The sequence below is a fragment of the Myotis daubentonii genome, chromosome 18, assembly GCF_963259705.1.
Source record: "Myotis daubentonii chromosome 18, mMyoDau2.1, whole genome shotgun sequence".
Taxonomy (NCBI): Eukaryota; Metazoa; Chordata; class Mammalia; order Chiroptera; family Vespertilionidae; genus Myotis; species Myotis daubentonii.
In genome coordinates, this window is record NC_081857.1 from 40,903,833 (window position 1) to 40,916,319 (window position 12,487).

At 44.1% G+C, this 12,487-nt stretch overlaps 1 protein-coding gene across 1 annotated transcript in view; it reads left to right on the forward strand.

The window, feature by feature from the left end:
- Positions 1-12,487, forward strand: part of COL11A1 (collagen type XI alpha 1 chain) — a 143,226-nt gene that overhangs the window by 24,127 nt on the left and 106,612 nt on the right. Inside the window, exons 3-4 of the mRNA XM_059673716.1 lie at positions 293-506; positions 2,821-2,983. Coding sequence (XP_059529699.1) covers positions 293-506; positions 2,821-2,983 — 377 coding nt within the window. The remainder of the gene's footprint in view (positions 1-292; positions 507-2,820; positions 2,984-12,487) is intronic.

Below are 12,487 nucleotides of genomic sequence, written 5' to 3' on the forward strand. Positions count from 1 at the left end.
AGAGAGAGAGGAAAAAGCATGGATTTGTTAATCTACTTACTTATGCATTCATTGGCCGATTCCCCTATGTGCCCTGACCAGGGGTCAAACCCACAACCTTGGTGTGTCTGGACGATGCTCTAACCAGCCGAACTACCTGGCCACGGTACCCTCTGTTGGCTTTTAAACCTGTGTTGTTATCACTGGGTGAACTCAGGTGACTTACTAAGGCCACAGAGAAAGTTGAGAAAATGGGGTGATCCAGGAGCCATTTGGAAATTCGGAATCTGACTCTCTGGACTTTTCTTCTCAGGAGGGACTTTCCCAGAAGATTTTTCAATATTATTTACAGTAAAACCCAAAAAAGGAATTCAGTCTTTCCTCTTATCTATCTACAATGAGCACGGCATTCAGCAAATCGGCGTGGAGGTCGGGAGGTCGCCCGTCTTCCTGTTTGAAGACCACCTGGGGAAGCCCGCCCCCGAAGACTACCCCCTGTTCCGCACGGTCAACCTCGCCGATGGGAAGTAAGTGACACCATCACCCAGTGTCTCAGCCCAAAGCAGTTCTTCCGCTGGATTAATCCAGCAAGTGTGTACAGGCGTGATGCGGCTTTCTACACGCCGGCGAGAGAGACGTGAAGAACGCGCTCACATACCCAGCCTGGCATAGTGTACCGTCTGGGCAGGCAAACAATGAACAGTAAAAAATGACTAATAAATAGTATGTCAGGTGGTGATACCTGGGAGAGAGAAACGAGCAGGGGAGAGTTTAGGGAATGGCGGGGAGAGGTGCACTTTAAGAAGTGGGCTCAGGCCAAACCTCACTAACACGGAGACTTGTGAAGGAGATGGGCAAGTCACGCTGAGGATGGAAAGGCTGCTATTCCAGGAGGAGGGGGAGCAGGTCCAGCGGTGGCTGGATGGTCCAGGCAAGGTCCGGTCCAGGGTGGCGGCCTGCGAGCAGCAGAGCCGGACAGTGGGGATGGACAGCCGCGTGGGCCAGATGCTAGCAGGTCGCAGTGTTGCGGCACTTCGGGCTCTGTTCTGAGTGAGACGGGAAGTCACTGTAGACTTTTTGAGCAGAGCAGTGGTCTCCTTACCATGTACCAATCAGGTGAAGTCGGAGGCACAGCGGAAGGAAGCCTTATGTAATACTTGGCATGTGCTGCATACTGTTCTAAACACTTTGTACACAGTTAATTTTCCCAGCTCTTTGAAGAAAGTGATGTGAATAACACGTTTTACAGAGAAGGCAACAGAGAGTGTAGGTCCCTTGCACGAGATCATCTATTTGGAAAGTGGCAGAGACAGGTCATAGCTTTAGCAAATGGCTGATAGAAGGGCAGACCCTCCAACAACCACACCATTCTCCCGAAAATCACGCTGACTTCTGAATTCTGTGCTATCAGCATTGTCTCTCACTCAGAGCATCTAATCCCAATAAATGCTTATGACTTTTAACAATTGAAATCGTAAGTATTTTCGGTTCACGAAAAGCACACCCCTAGTGAGAATGGTTGAAGCTAGGACGCAGGCATCTTAGCAGAAACGTGTAAGTTTCACCCTCACAGTAGGAAGAGGTTCCTCCGTGTAAATCTCTGCTCAGTTCAAACCAAGCAGACGCCTGTGCGCGCTGAGCGGGCTGTGGAAAAACCACAGATTAAGTGTATGTGGAAATCTACTTGGTCCTCATCCGGAGCCCTGCCAAGTCACAGTTTAGTAAGGCTCCTGCAGTTTTATGGATCTAATCCTAGACATTTCTGGAATATTAATCTAGCACTTTTCATTTGGAAAAAAAAAAGAAAATATAAACCAGAGTGGCTTGCACCATCTAGTGAGCTTCACCCGGTGGTTCTGTTAGCACCAGCCACTGCTAATGAGACCCACCATTTTACAGGACGAGGCGGGCATGCAGGTCTCCAAAGGGCTGGTCACCTCTCCCCTCCCGCCTGCCAGCACGCCCTGAATGAGCTCCCCCCACCCCACACACATGCACAGATGGGCTTGCTTTCCTCGTCCCCACCTCCTGCCAGCCGGGAAGAGGGAGAGAGATTGTGTCCCCGTCCTGGCTCCTGCCCATCGCAGTGATCTATAACTGTCTTGAAATTAAAATGGAAAAATAAAACGAAAGCACTTGAAATAAACGTGAGTAAAGACAGAGAAGCACGTTGTGTTTTGCAGTGAGGACGTCCCGGGCTCCGGGTGGAGCTGGCATTCCGTTAGAGGACATACCCTTTCGCAGCCAGCCTCAGGGGGCCTCGAGAGGTAGTTGTTGGGAAGAAAGCATTTCCATACATGGAAACAGTGACTTACCCCCCAGCCCCCACCCCCAATCTCTTATCAAAGACCCTCACCGGGACACGGTGAGATGAGGCTTTTGTGGCCACGCACAGGGCAGCCCGGGATGGCACCCCCTTATCAGCAGGGATAGCAGGGCCGCTGAGCAGCCCTCCTGCTGAGCATCCTGCCTGTGTCCCGGGCACGTAGCGCCATTCCTGGTAAACAGCGAGCCTCCATCTTGCACCATTTCGGCTCACTTTCCCAATTTCACATGCACTGTATTTTTTTAAAAATATATTTTTATTGATTTCAGAGGGGAAGGGAGAGAGAGAAACATCAGTGATGAGAGAGAATCATTGATCAGTTGCCTCCTGCACGCCCCTTATTAGGAGTCGAGCTGGCAACCCGGGCATGTGCCCTTGACAGGAATCAAACCCAGGACCCTTCAGTCAGGAGGCTGAGGCTCTATCCCCCGAGCCAGACCGTATTTTAACATGAATGATGGCTCAGCAACCAGGTCTGGGGCGCTTACGCAAGGATTATCGTCTGGCTTTTGCAGGTGGCATCGGGTTGCCATCAGCGTGGAGAAGAAAACTGTGACCATGATCGTTGACTGTAAGAAGAAAACGACCAAACCGCTGGGGAGAAGCGAGCGAGCCATCGTGGACACCAACGGGATCACAGTGTTCGGCACGAGGATTCTGGATGAAGAAGTGTTTGAGGTAAAGATGAATCGGACTTTATTTCCGGCTGGCTCTGGTTGGGGCAGGAACCACCAAGACGGGCCCAAAGTGAGGCTGGCCACTCGACGGGGTGACCTACTTTCGTCCCCTGCGGGCGCAGCACTGATGTTTTCCATTGTTGGGTGAGAGAATGAGTGGACAATGGCGACCCGAGCGCCCGGGAAGCGTTGACAGAGATTGGGTGATGCGAACACAGGCAGCTATTCTCCGGGGAAGGGCCCGTGGCTCCACTCCGAGGGCCTGCTATTCTTTCCTTTAGAGAAAAGGACATTTTCTCCACTTCCTTCTCTGGGAGATGAATTTAGAAAAATGTGCAAGTCGGATATTCTGCTTTTCTCGGGTCTTTGTGAGGGTTTCCAAGGCACAAGAGAGATGGCAAAGGGGTTTTGTTTAAATGCCTTTTTTAAATTGATGTGAAGGTCCTGGTAGAAAGCTTTCTTCCCATTATAATTCCCCAGTTAGAGCATCGCATTCCTTCTGTTAACCCTGCAGGCCCTGCACTGGTAGCTGGCGCTTTCTGTGTCATTCAGTCAATCGTGAGCCAAACACACAGGCTGGGGCCTGGCCCCCTGCGGGGCGCACCCTGAGACATCATTCGTTATTCCCGTGGCTGATGGTGCACAATCCCTAAGTCACTTTTCAAAGTGGAACTGAGTGAAGCTGTGCAAGATATTACAGGCTAATAGACAAGTTTTACATGGAAGAGATGCTGTGTTTTGTTGATGTGTGAATCTGTTTATATCACATATATGAACATACACTTATGTACCCACACATACACACAGACAGTATGTATTTTTATAAAAAGAACAGTGTAACTTCGGAGTGTCAGTCTTGCATTCCTGTGCTTATATACCTCACCTGTGGCATCTATAGTAATAAAAGTGTAATATGCTAATTAGACTGGACGTCCTTCCGGACGAAGCCAGGGTTTCGAGGGAAGCCCGGGTCCCGGGTGCCAGAGGGAAGCTGGTGCTGGCAGCCAGGGGAAGGAAGGCCTACCCTTGTCGTAGAGGCACCGGGCCTCTAGTCTTCTATATATATAAAAGCCTAAGTGATCGTTACAACCAGACGACTGGACAACCAGCCGGTAGCTGTGACACGCACTGACCACCAGGGGGAAAACACTCAATGCAGGAGCTGCCCCCTGTTGGTCAGTGCGCTCCCACAGCCAACCTCCCACTTTCCCTCCCCCTGGCCGATCAGCCCTGATTGGCCCCAATCACTGGCCAGGGGGAGGGACCCACCTGTGCACAAATTTGTGCACTGGGCCTCTAGTAGTTTAATAATAATTGATATTGGTGACATTTTCAGATTATTTGTTTGGGATTCCATGTGTTTTACATATTCTCCACTGTTATTTATCTAAGCCCTAGATTCTAAACACAATATTTTAACACATTTTATCTACTAAGTGAAATCTTAAATTGATCTAGGCAATATATAATCATATACTCTCACATCTTCCAGTATCATGCTTTGATTGCACACAAATACTACATATTGAATTATTAGAGGAATGGATATTGTAAACAAATTAATTTCTAGTCTCGCAAAGTTAAAAAAATTTTAAGTGTGTGTGTATATACATATATGTGTATGTACATATATGTGATATATACAGATTCATTCATATATATATATATATCTACACTAATAAAAGAGAAAAATGGTAATTGGCGTACGACGATACCCTTTTCATTGGCTAATCAGGGCTATATGCAAATTAACTGCCAACTATGATTGGCAGTTAACTGCCAACTAAGATTGGCAGTTAACTGCCAACAAGATGGCGGTTAATTTGCATATGTAGGCACAATGCAGGGAGGCGAAAGGGAAAGCAGGAAGAAGCCCCCTGCCACTGACAGTGATCGGAAACCCAGGGGGGAGCTAAGAGCTGGGGGGCAGGGCAAAGGCGGCCCTGGGGCCGCCTTTGCCCTGCCCCCCAGCCATGATCAGAGAATCAGGCGCCTTTGCCGCCCTGGCCAGTGATAGCAGGAAGTAGGGGTGGAGCCAGCGATGAGAGCTGGGCATGGTGGAAGCTGGCAGTCCCAGGAGCTAGGGGTCCCTTGCCTGGGCCTAAAGCGGAGCCCACGATCGCGGGGCCGCTGCAGCTGCGGGTCCCCGCTGCCCGGGCTGGACACCTCAGCCAGAGGCATTAGGCCTGGGCAGGGGCGGAGCCTGCAACTGCGTGGAGCTGGGGGTCCCCTGCCCAGGCCTGACACCTCTGCCGGAGGCCTCAGGCCTGGTCAAGGGGCCGATCCGGTGATTGGTGATCGGAGGGTGATGAGGGTCAACTCCTCTGGCTGAGGCATCAGGCCTGGGCGGGGGGCGGAGCCAGGGATTGGGGGGATATGATGGTCCCCTTGCCCAGGCCTGAAGCCTGGGTCAGAGGCATCAGGCTTGGGCGGGGGGTGGAGCAAGCGATCAGAGGGAGATGGGGGTCCCCTGCCCAGGCATGATTCCTGGGCCAGAGGCCTCAGGCCTGGGTGGGGGCCAGAACCAGTGATGGGGGGAGATGGGGGTCCCCTGCCCAGGCCTGACGCCTCTGGGCAAGGGGCCGATCCTGCGATTGGAGGGTGATGGGGGTCAACGCCTGAGGGCTCCCAGTATGTGAGAGGGGGCAGGCTGGGCTGAGGGACACTCCCCCCCACACACACACCCAGTGCCCGAATTTCGTGCACCGGGCCCCTAGTATATATATAATTGATTTTAAAGAGAGAGGAGGGAAAGGTAGAGAGAGAGAAACATTAATTGGCTCCCTCCCCTAAGTGTACTGACAGGGTATCAAACTGAAATCTAGGTATGTGCCCTGATTGGGAGTCAAACCCGTGAACCTTGGGTGTACTGGGTGAAGCTCCAACTAACTGAGCCACCCAGCCAGGGTGCAAAGTTTTATTTTAAGTGTAAACTATTTGTGAACATGTTTTACAGGCTAAATTTAATTTTGTAACACACACACCTTTTTCAATCAGAATAAAGTTTTCTGATTCCTTTTGTGAAATTAATTCAGCATACCTGAATATGGTATTAATATATCTTTTCCTAAAAATTTACTCAACTATTTTTCAATTCTTTTGGTTTACATTATGGTTCCTATCTAGATTTCTGAGTCATGGCAACTGAATGTGTAGAAATTAAACTAAAACTGACAGGAGATAGCAATGGTACCATGTATGCATTGTTTTCGTGTTGGATCAAGAGCTGTAATGAAGAAGAAGATGTAAAAACACCAGCAATTCATTTTCACTTCTTTGGAAACAGTGTCATTTCAATTTAGATGCAAATTTGTTTAGTGTATATAATTTTGTCTATATACTACCCTGCATTTATGGAATGGTACTATTCTGGCAAAAATGCTAAAAATGGCCCTATTTGAATTGCAACCTGAAGACTTTTAGGAACAAAATATTTAACAGATAAGAAAGAAAACGAAAAACATTTTGTAAAATAATGACAAATTAGTTTATATGAAAATGCCAAAATGAATATATAGACCCATAGTTCAAATTCTATAATTTCAGTGTAGCAGAGGGAATATAAGAATTGATTCTGGAATGAGAAAAATCTGATTTTGAATCTCAGCATCTAGCTTAATCATGTTTCTCTGTATAATTACTTTATGCTTTAATTTTATCATTCTTCAAATGGGAATAGTAATGGAATCTCCTTCATACATACTTATTTTAAAAATGACCTGATGTTTATAAGGTGCTTAAAATACTGGCATGCGATACATATGGGTATATATTCTATGTTAATTTAATCATACATTGATATATAACAGTTTTCCTGTTGTACATTGTATGGCTTTTGGCACATGCATTCACCAATGTAGTGTCTTATGATGTAGTTTCATGCCCTAAAAATCTCCTGTGGTCTGCCTATCCATCTCTCCCTTACCCCTAAACTCTGGCAACCACTCATCTTTTTACTGTCTCTGTAGTTTTGCCTTTTCCAAGATGTCACATAGTTGGCATCCTGCAGTTTTTAGTCTTCAGATTGATTTCTTTCACTGAGTCATATGCTTTTATGTCTCCTCCATGTGCTTCATAGCCTGATAGCTCCTTGCTCGTCAGTGATGATTAATATCCCATTGTCCCGCTGTAACACAGTTCATTAGGTCATCTACTGAAGAGCATCTTGGTTGCTCCCAAGTTTTGGGAGCTGTGAGATAAGCTGCTATAAACATTTGTGTGCAGATCCTGTAGGATTTTATTCTTTAAATTTGTTAAGGTGTGTTTTATGGCCCAGAATGTGGTCTTTCTTGGTGAATGTTCCATGTGAGATTGAAAAGAATGTGCGATTTGCTGTTGTTGGATGAAGTAGTCTATGTATTCAATTATATTCACTTGATTGATAGCGTTGTTGAGTTCAACTGTGTCCTTGCTAATTTTTTGCAGCTGAATCTGTCCATTTCTGGGAGTAAGTTGTTAATCTCTTCCACTATAATATTGGATTAATCAAATTTTTCTTGGGTTGTTTTAGTTTTTGCCTCACATAGTATGATGCCTGGAGTTAGGCACATACACATTAAGGGTAGCTATTTTCTTAGACAGTTTTCTTCTTCATCATCATATAATGTCTCTGTTGAACCTGGATAACTTTCTGTGCTTTGAAGTCAACTCGAACTAAAAATAATACAGGTACTCCTACTTTCTTTGATTAGTGATAGCATGGTGTATCTTTTTCCGTCCCTTTACTTTTAATCTATATGTCTTAATATTTTAAGTAGGTTTTTTTGTAGACATTATATACTTGGGCCTTGTTTTTTGATCCTCTCTGACAGTCTCCCTGGGACTTGTTTTTTTGATTCATTCAGACAATATATATGTAGTTATTTCTAAGGGGATCTTATGGCTGGCATGTATAAATAGTCCTATGTATCTACATGACACATCTCAGACATGGCTTCTGACATGTCTCCCTTATCATGCTTTATTATATTCTTCACAGTGCTTAACACTCTTTAATATTGCTTAGTTTATCTTTCCCCATCTGGAATCTAAGCTCCAAGAGGGCAGGGACTTTGTGTTATATATACTCAGTGTTTAGAATAGTGCCTTAAGTTTATTATTGTCTAAATGAATGAATAAGCATACTTTTTAGCACTTATTAATTCAAAAGATATAGCTCTTCTGTGGCAAGAAAGGACACAAGAGTCCAGGTATGCTACCATTTTTCCAAGAGCTAGGTGTTGAAAACCTACTTAAAAAAATAACAGAAAATTTCCTTTCCCTGGTGAAGAAAATAGTACTACAAATCCAGGAAGTGTAGAGATTCCCAAACAAGATGAATCCAAAGAGACCCACAACAAGACACATCTAAATAATTAAAATACACAAGGATAAAGACAAAGCGTGAATCTTAAAAGCAGCAAGAGAAAAGCAGTTAGTTACCTACAAGGGACCTCCCATAAAACTATCAGCTGATTTCTCAACAGAAACTTTGCCGGCCAGAAGGGACTGGCAAGAAATATTCCAAGTGATGAAAAGCAATGACCTACATCCAAGATTACTCTACCCAGCAAATCTATCATTTGGAATCGAAGGACAGATAAAGAACTTCCCAGACAAGAAAACGCTAAAGGAGTTCATCACCACCAAACCAGAATTCCATGAAATGTTAAAGGGTCTTCTTTAATAATAAGAAGAAGAAAAAGAAGAAAGATCAAAATATGAACAATGAAGTGGCACTAATACATATCTATCAACAATTAAATCTAAAAAGCAAAATAAATGAAGAAAGCAGAACAGAAATAAGCTCATAGATACAGAGAATATTTTGACGGTTGCCAGATGGGAGGGGGTTGAAAAAAGTGAAGAGATTTAGAAGTACAGATTGGTAGTTACAGAATAGTCATGGAGATATAAAGTACAGCCTGGGGAATATGGTCAATAATATTCTAACAACTATGTGTGGTGTCAGATGGCTACGAGATTTATAGGCATCATCTCTTAGTAAGTTATATAATGTCTAATCACTGGGTGTCCATCTGAAACTAATGTGTAAGTCAACTGTAATTAAAAACTTAAAAATGGTTAAAAATAATGAACATTTAATTTATTATTTTTGGGGAAATAGAGCATTGCTGGTAATTATTTTTTAGTAAAAGTCCTTGACTAAAAGTATAAGACAAATGTGCACTTTTGGTGGTCGTGTTTTATTCAACTTTAGGCAGTTTCTGTGATACTTGGTAAATAGTTGTTGAATTAGTAACACAGGAACGCTACCCATTCTCTTACAATTGATTTCCCAAGCTGCTGTGGGTGAAATATAAGGACTGTGTGGGTAGCAGTTCTGTCTCTGATTACGTGGTTTCCCTCCTTCCGCGCAATCGATGATGCATTTTTCAGTTACACTAGAATTCTAAGCATGTTGGCAGCTTTCCTTTTCCACACAAAATTCTTGAGAGGAATCATTAACTGGATGGAATGTTGGAAGAGCAGAACTGCGATGAGAACTAACGCCCCGGCAAATTCAGAAGTCTGGGCAGACAGGAAGCATCAGTTTCCAATTAATCTTCTGGCAGTGGGAGCTGCTCCTTGAGAAGCCTGTGCCATGTTGAAGATTTAATGTCGGCCCTGTTCCTGAATATACAAACAAAAACTCCTCCCAGGACCCTGTACATTGAACAAAGCTCTGATATCAAAGGGGAACCGAAGCCTTAGCCTCCAGCGGGCACCTTATGGAAATACTCTAGAATTTTGTTAGGCAATGGCTTTGACAGTGGCGCATGCTGGAACTGCTTAGCTAACTCCACCTTTCTTTCTCGTTGATTATATATTTTTTCCTGACTGCCTTTCCTTATAGAATAATGACTTTAAGGCTCCTTAATCCCAGTCTTTTGGAATTTATTTTTAGAGCATCCACAAATGGATTGTCCAGCAGCATTTTTTAAATTTTACAGGGTCCATATACATATTACCTAGAAATTTGCCTTTCAAAGGTGTGTTCTCCTTGAATTGCCCTCAAATACTGAAATAATTATACCTAATACATATATACACTTTACACTTTAAAAACTGCTTAAGTACATATTTTTAAAGAAGCTCTAGGAAATGCAAAACAAATAAGAGTGTTCTTAATTTCAGGGGTGAAATCGAGGCTTGGAGTGGTGAATAAATTCATTGCCCAGGGTCCCATTTATCGTGTGCCCGCTGCACACAGGCTTATTCCAGAAAGGGAGGAAGCTTAGAGAATGAAACAGACAGGGCCTTGCTTTCTGAAGATGTATATGAGTGAATTTTTATTTATTGGACAGTGGAGATGGGCTGAGTAAGAAGAGGATCCCAGACTAGAAACGGTCCCTTTGTGTTCTGGTAGAAACAGTGTCCTTTCCAGGCAAGTGACATGGACTGATTATTTGAATCCTTAAACTTAGGATATGCATGAAGGAAAGATGCCAGGCGCTGTTTTAAGGCCTTCAAGTGCAGCAAGGTTGTCGAATTGCATCGTTTCCTAAACGTTGTTTCCTTATGACTTGGATGAGGCCCTGTGGGAACCTAACTCTCGAGCCTTCAGCTGGCTTTCCAGTGCCGGTTCTTACGAATCAGCTGCTGTGTTGTACAGTTCAGGGGATGCCCACGCTGGGAACTGACTTCAACCAGGCACTGGTGGGTCTCACAGAAAGATGGGGCGTTGCATCTGACAATTCAGACACCTCACTTGACCCATGGACAGGTGACCTTTAAACAGTAAACCAATCTTGTAGGACACTTTTTCAATAAAGGGGATTTCTTACACAGGCATAAAAAGCTGAGTTTTTATTAACTTGTGTATCTCCTAGAGTGTGATATAACTATGAGAAAATAGAAGTAGTTGAGCCTTATTGAGAGTTATTGTAGCCGGCTGGCATGGCTCAGTGGTTGAGCATCGACCTGTGAACCAGGAGGTCATGGTTCAATTCCTGGTCAGGGCACATGCCTGGGTTGTGGGCTCGGTTCCCAGTGTGTGGCGTGCAGGAGGCTGCTGATCCACGATTCTCTCTCATCGTTGATGTTTCTCTCTCTTCCCCCCTCTCCCTTCCTCTCTTAAATAAACAAAAATGTATTTAAAAAATAATAAAATAGTTATTGTATATGTATATAAAACAAAAATGAAAACAAGCCAAACATTGTTGGAGTGCATGCATTCCATTTTAGTTTGGAAAGGAGGTACGCTATCCTGTCACTTACAGAACGGGTCTAATAAAAACATGCCAGAGACCTTTTGGCAATGCACATGACAGTCGGCAGAACCTGCTCAGCATAGGTAGGCTCCGTCAGGTTTTCTTACACGTGCTTTGCTCTAGACCCATGTTCTCTGTAGGCAGACACTATCGTGTAGACCTGGCTTCCACATGCCCATGCAAGGTAATTGCATCACCTAACGCTAAGCTTTGTGGCCACTGGAGGAGAAGGTGGCTTTCACACCTGCTGTGCTCCAGATGCCAGCTTTACTGGGTAACTTCACCTTTTTCCAGCCGTGGAATTTTCTATGACTAATGAAGCTAAATATTTACAGTTCCCTCCACCTGTCAGGATGCTTTTATTTATCTGCAGACTGTCTCACAGCCTGTCATATGATGAACAGAAGAGCACTGGGAGATGCCTTCTGGGAGATGGAGAAGAGCAGAGTTTTAACTGCATTTTCCAGCGACTTTTCAGTAGTGTGTCTTATGGTTGAAAATGGACCACCTGCAATAAGAATTTATGGTGGAAAGGTTGGCAGGATTCCATTTAATGAGGTCAGGTGCCTTGACTAAAATAGTAAGTACTTAGGAAACCGTAATTCTCTTCAAAAACACAGGATTTTAAAAGTACCACATGCGTATTTGAGGTTGGCAACGTTTTTCTATCTCAAGGACGTCTCCACTTGGTTCGTTGTATTTTCTATAATTTAAGGATGGGATTATAGATTTCAGTCTTGGAGAGGGCCACAGATAGGATCTCTCGGTGTGTTCTTTCTACAAACGATGAGTGAGGATGAGTGGCTTGCATCATTCCAACTAGTTAATGGCATCCTGGGATGAAATTCCAGATTCAGGATTTCTAATTGAAACCCTTCATGAGACCAGTACTCAGTGAGGTCTCATTTTTTTTTTTTTTTTTTGTATACAGCCTAATGAATAATTCTGTATTCACATTTCTCTTGGTTATTTGTGATTATTTATAATAATTCAGTCATGGATCTCAGTGCTCTAAATTGATCAGTTGGTGTTGTCCACCTTAAAAATGAAATAACACGGTCTTTAGCTACCCAGATTGAGTTTATTCAGAAATAGCAGAGGATTTGCAACTCCGGACAGCAAACTATGGGGAGACACAGGCAAGTAAGAGGAAATAAAGGGTCATTTCTTAGTACTCAGTGTTAAGAGTCTTTAACATCGTAATGTCTATACTTTCATCAGGCCCTAAGTAACACCCGTTAATAAGTGTAGAATGCAGAGAAAGCTGGAGTAATTTTGAAGTTATTCAGAATGACCTCAGGAGTTCTGGAAAT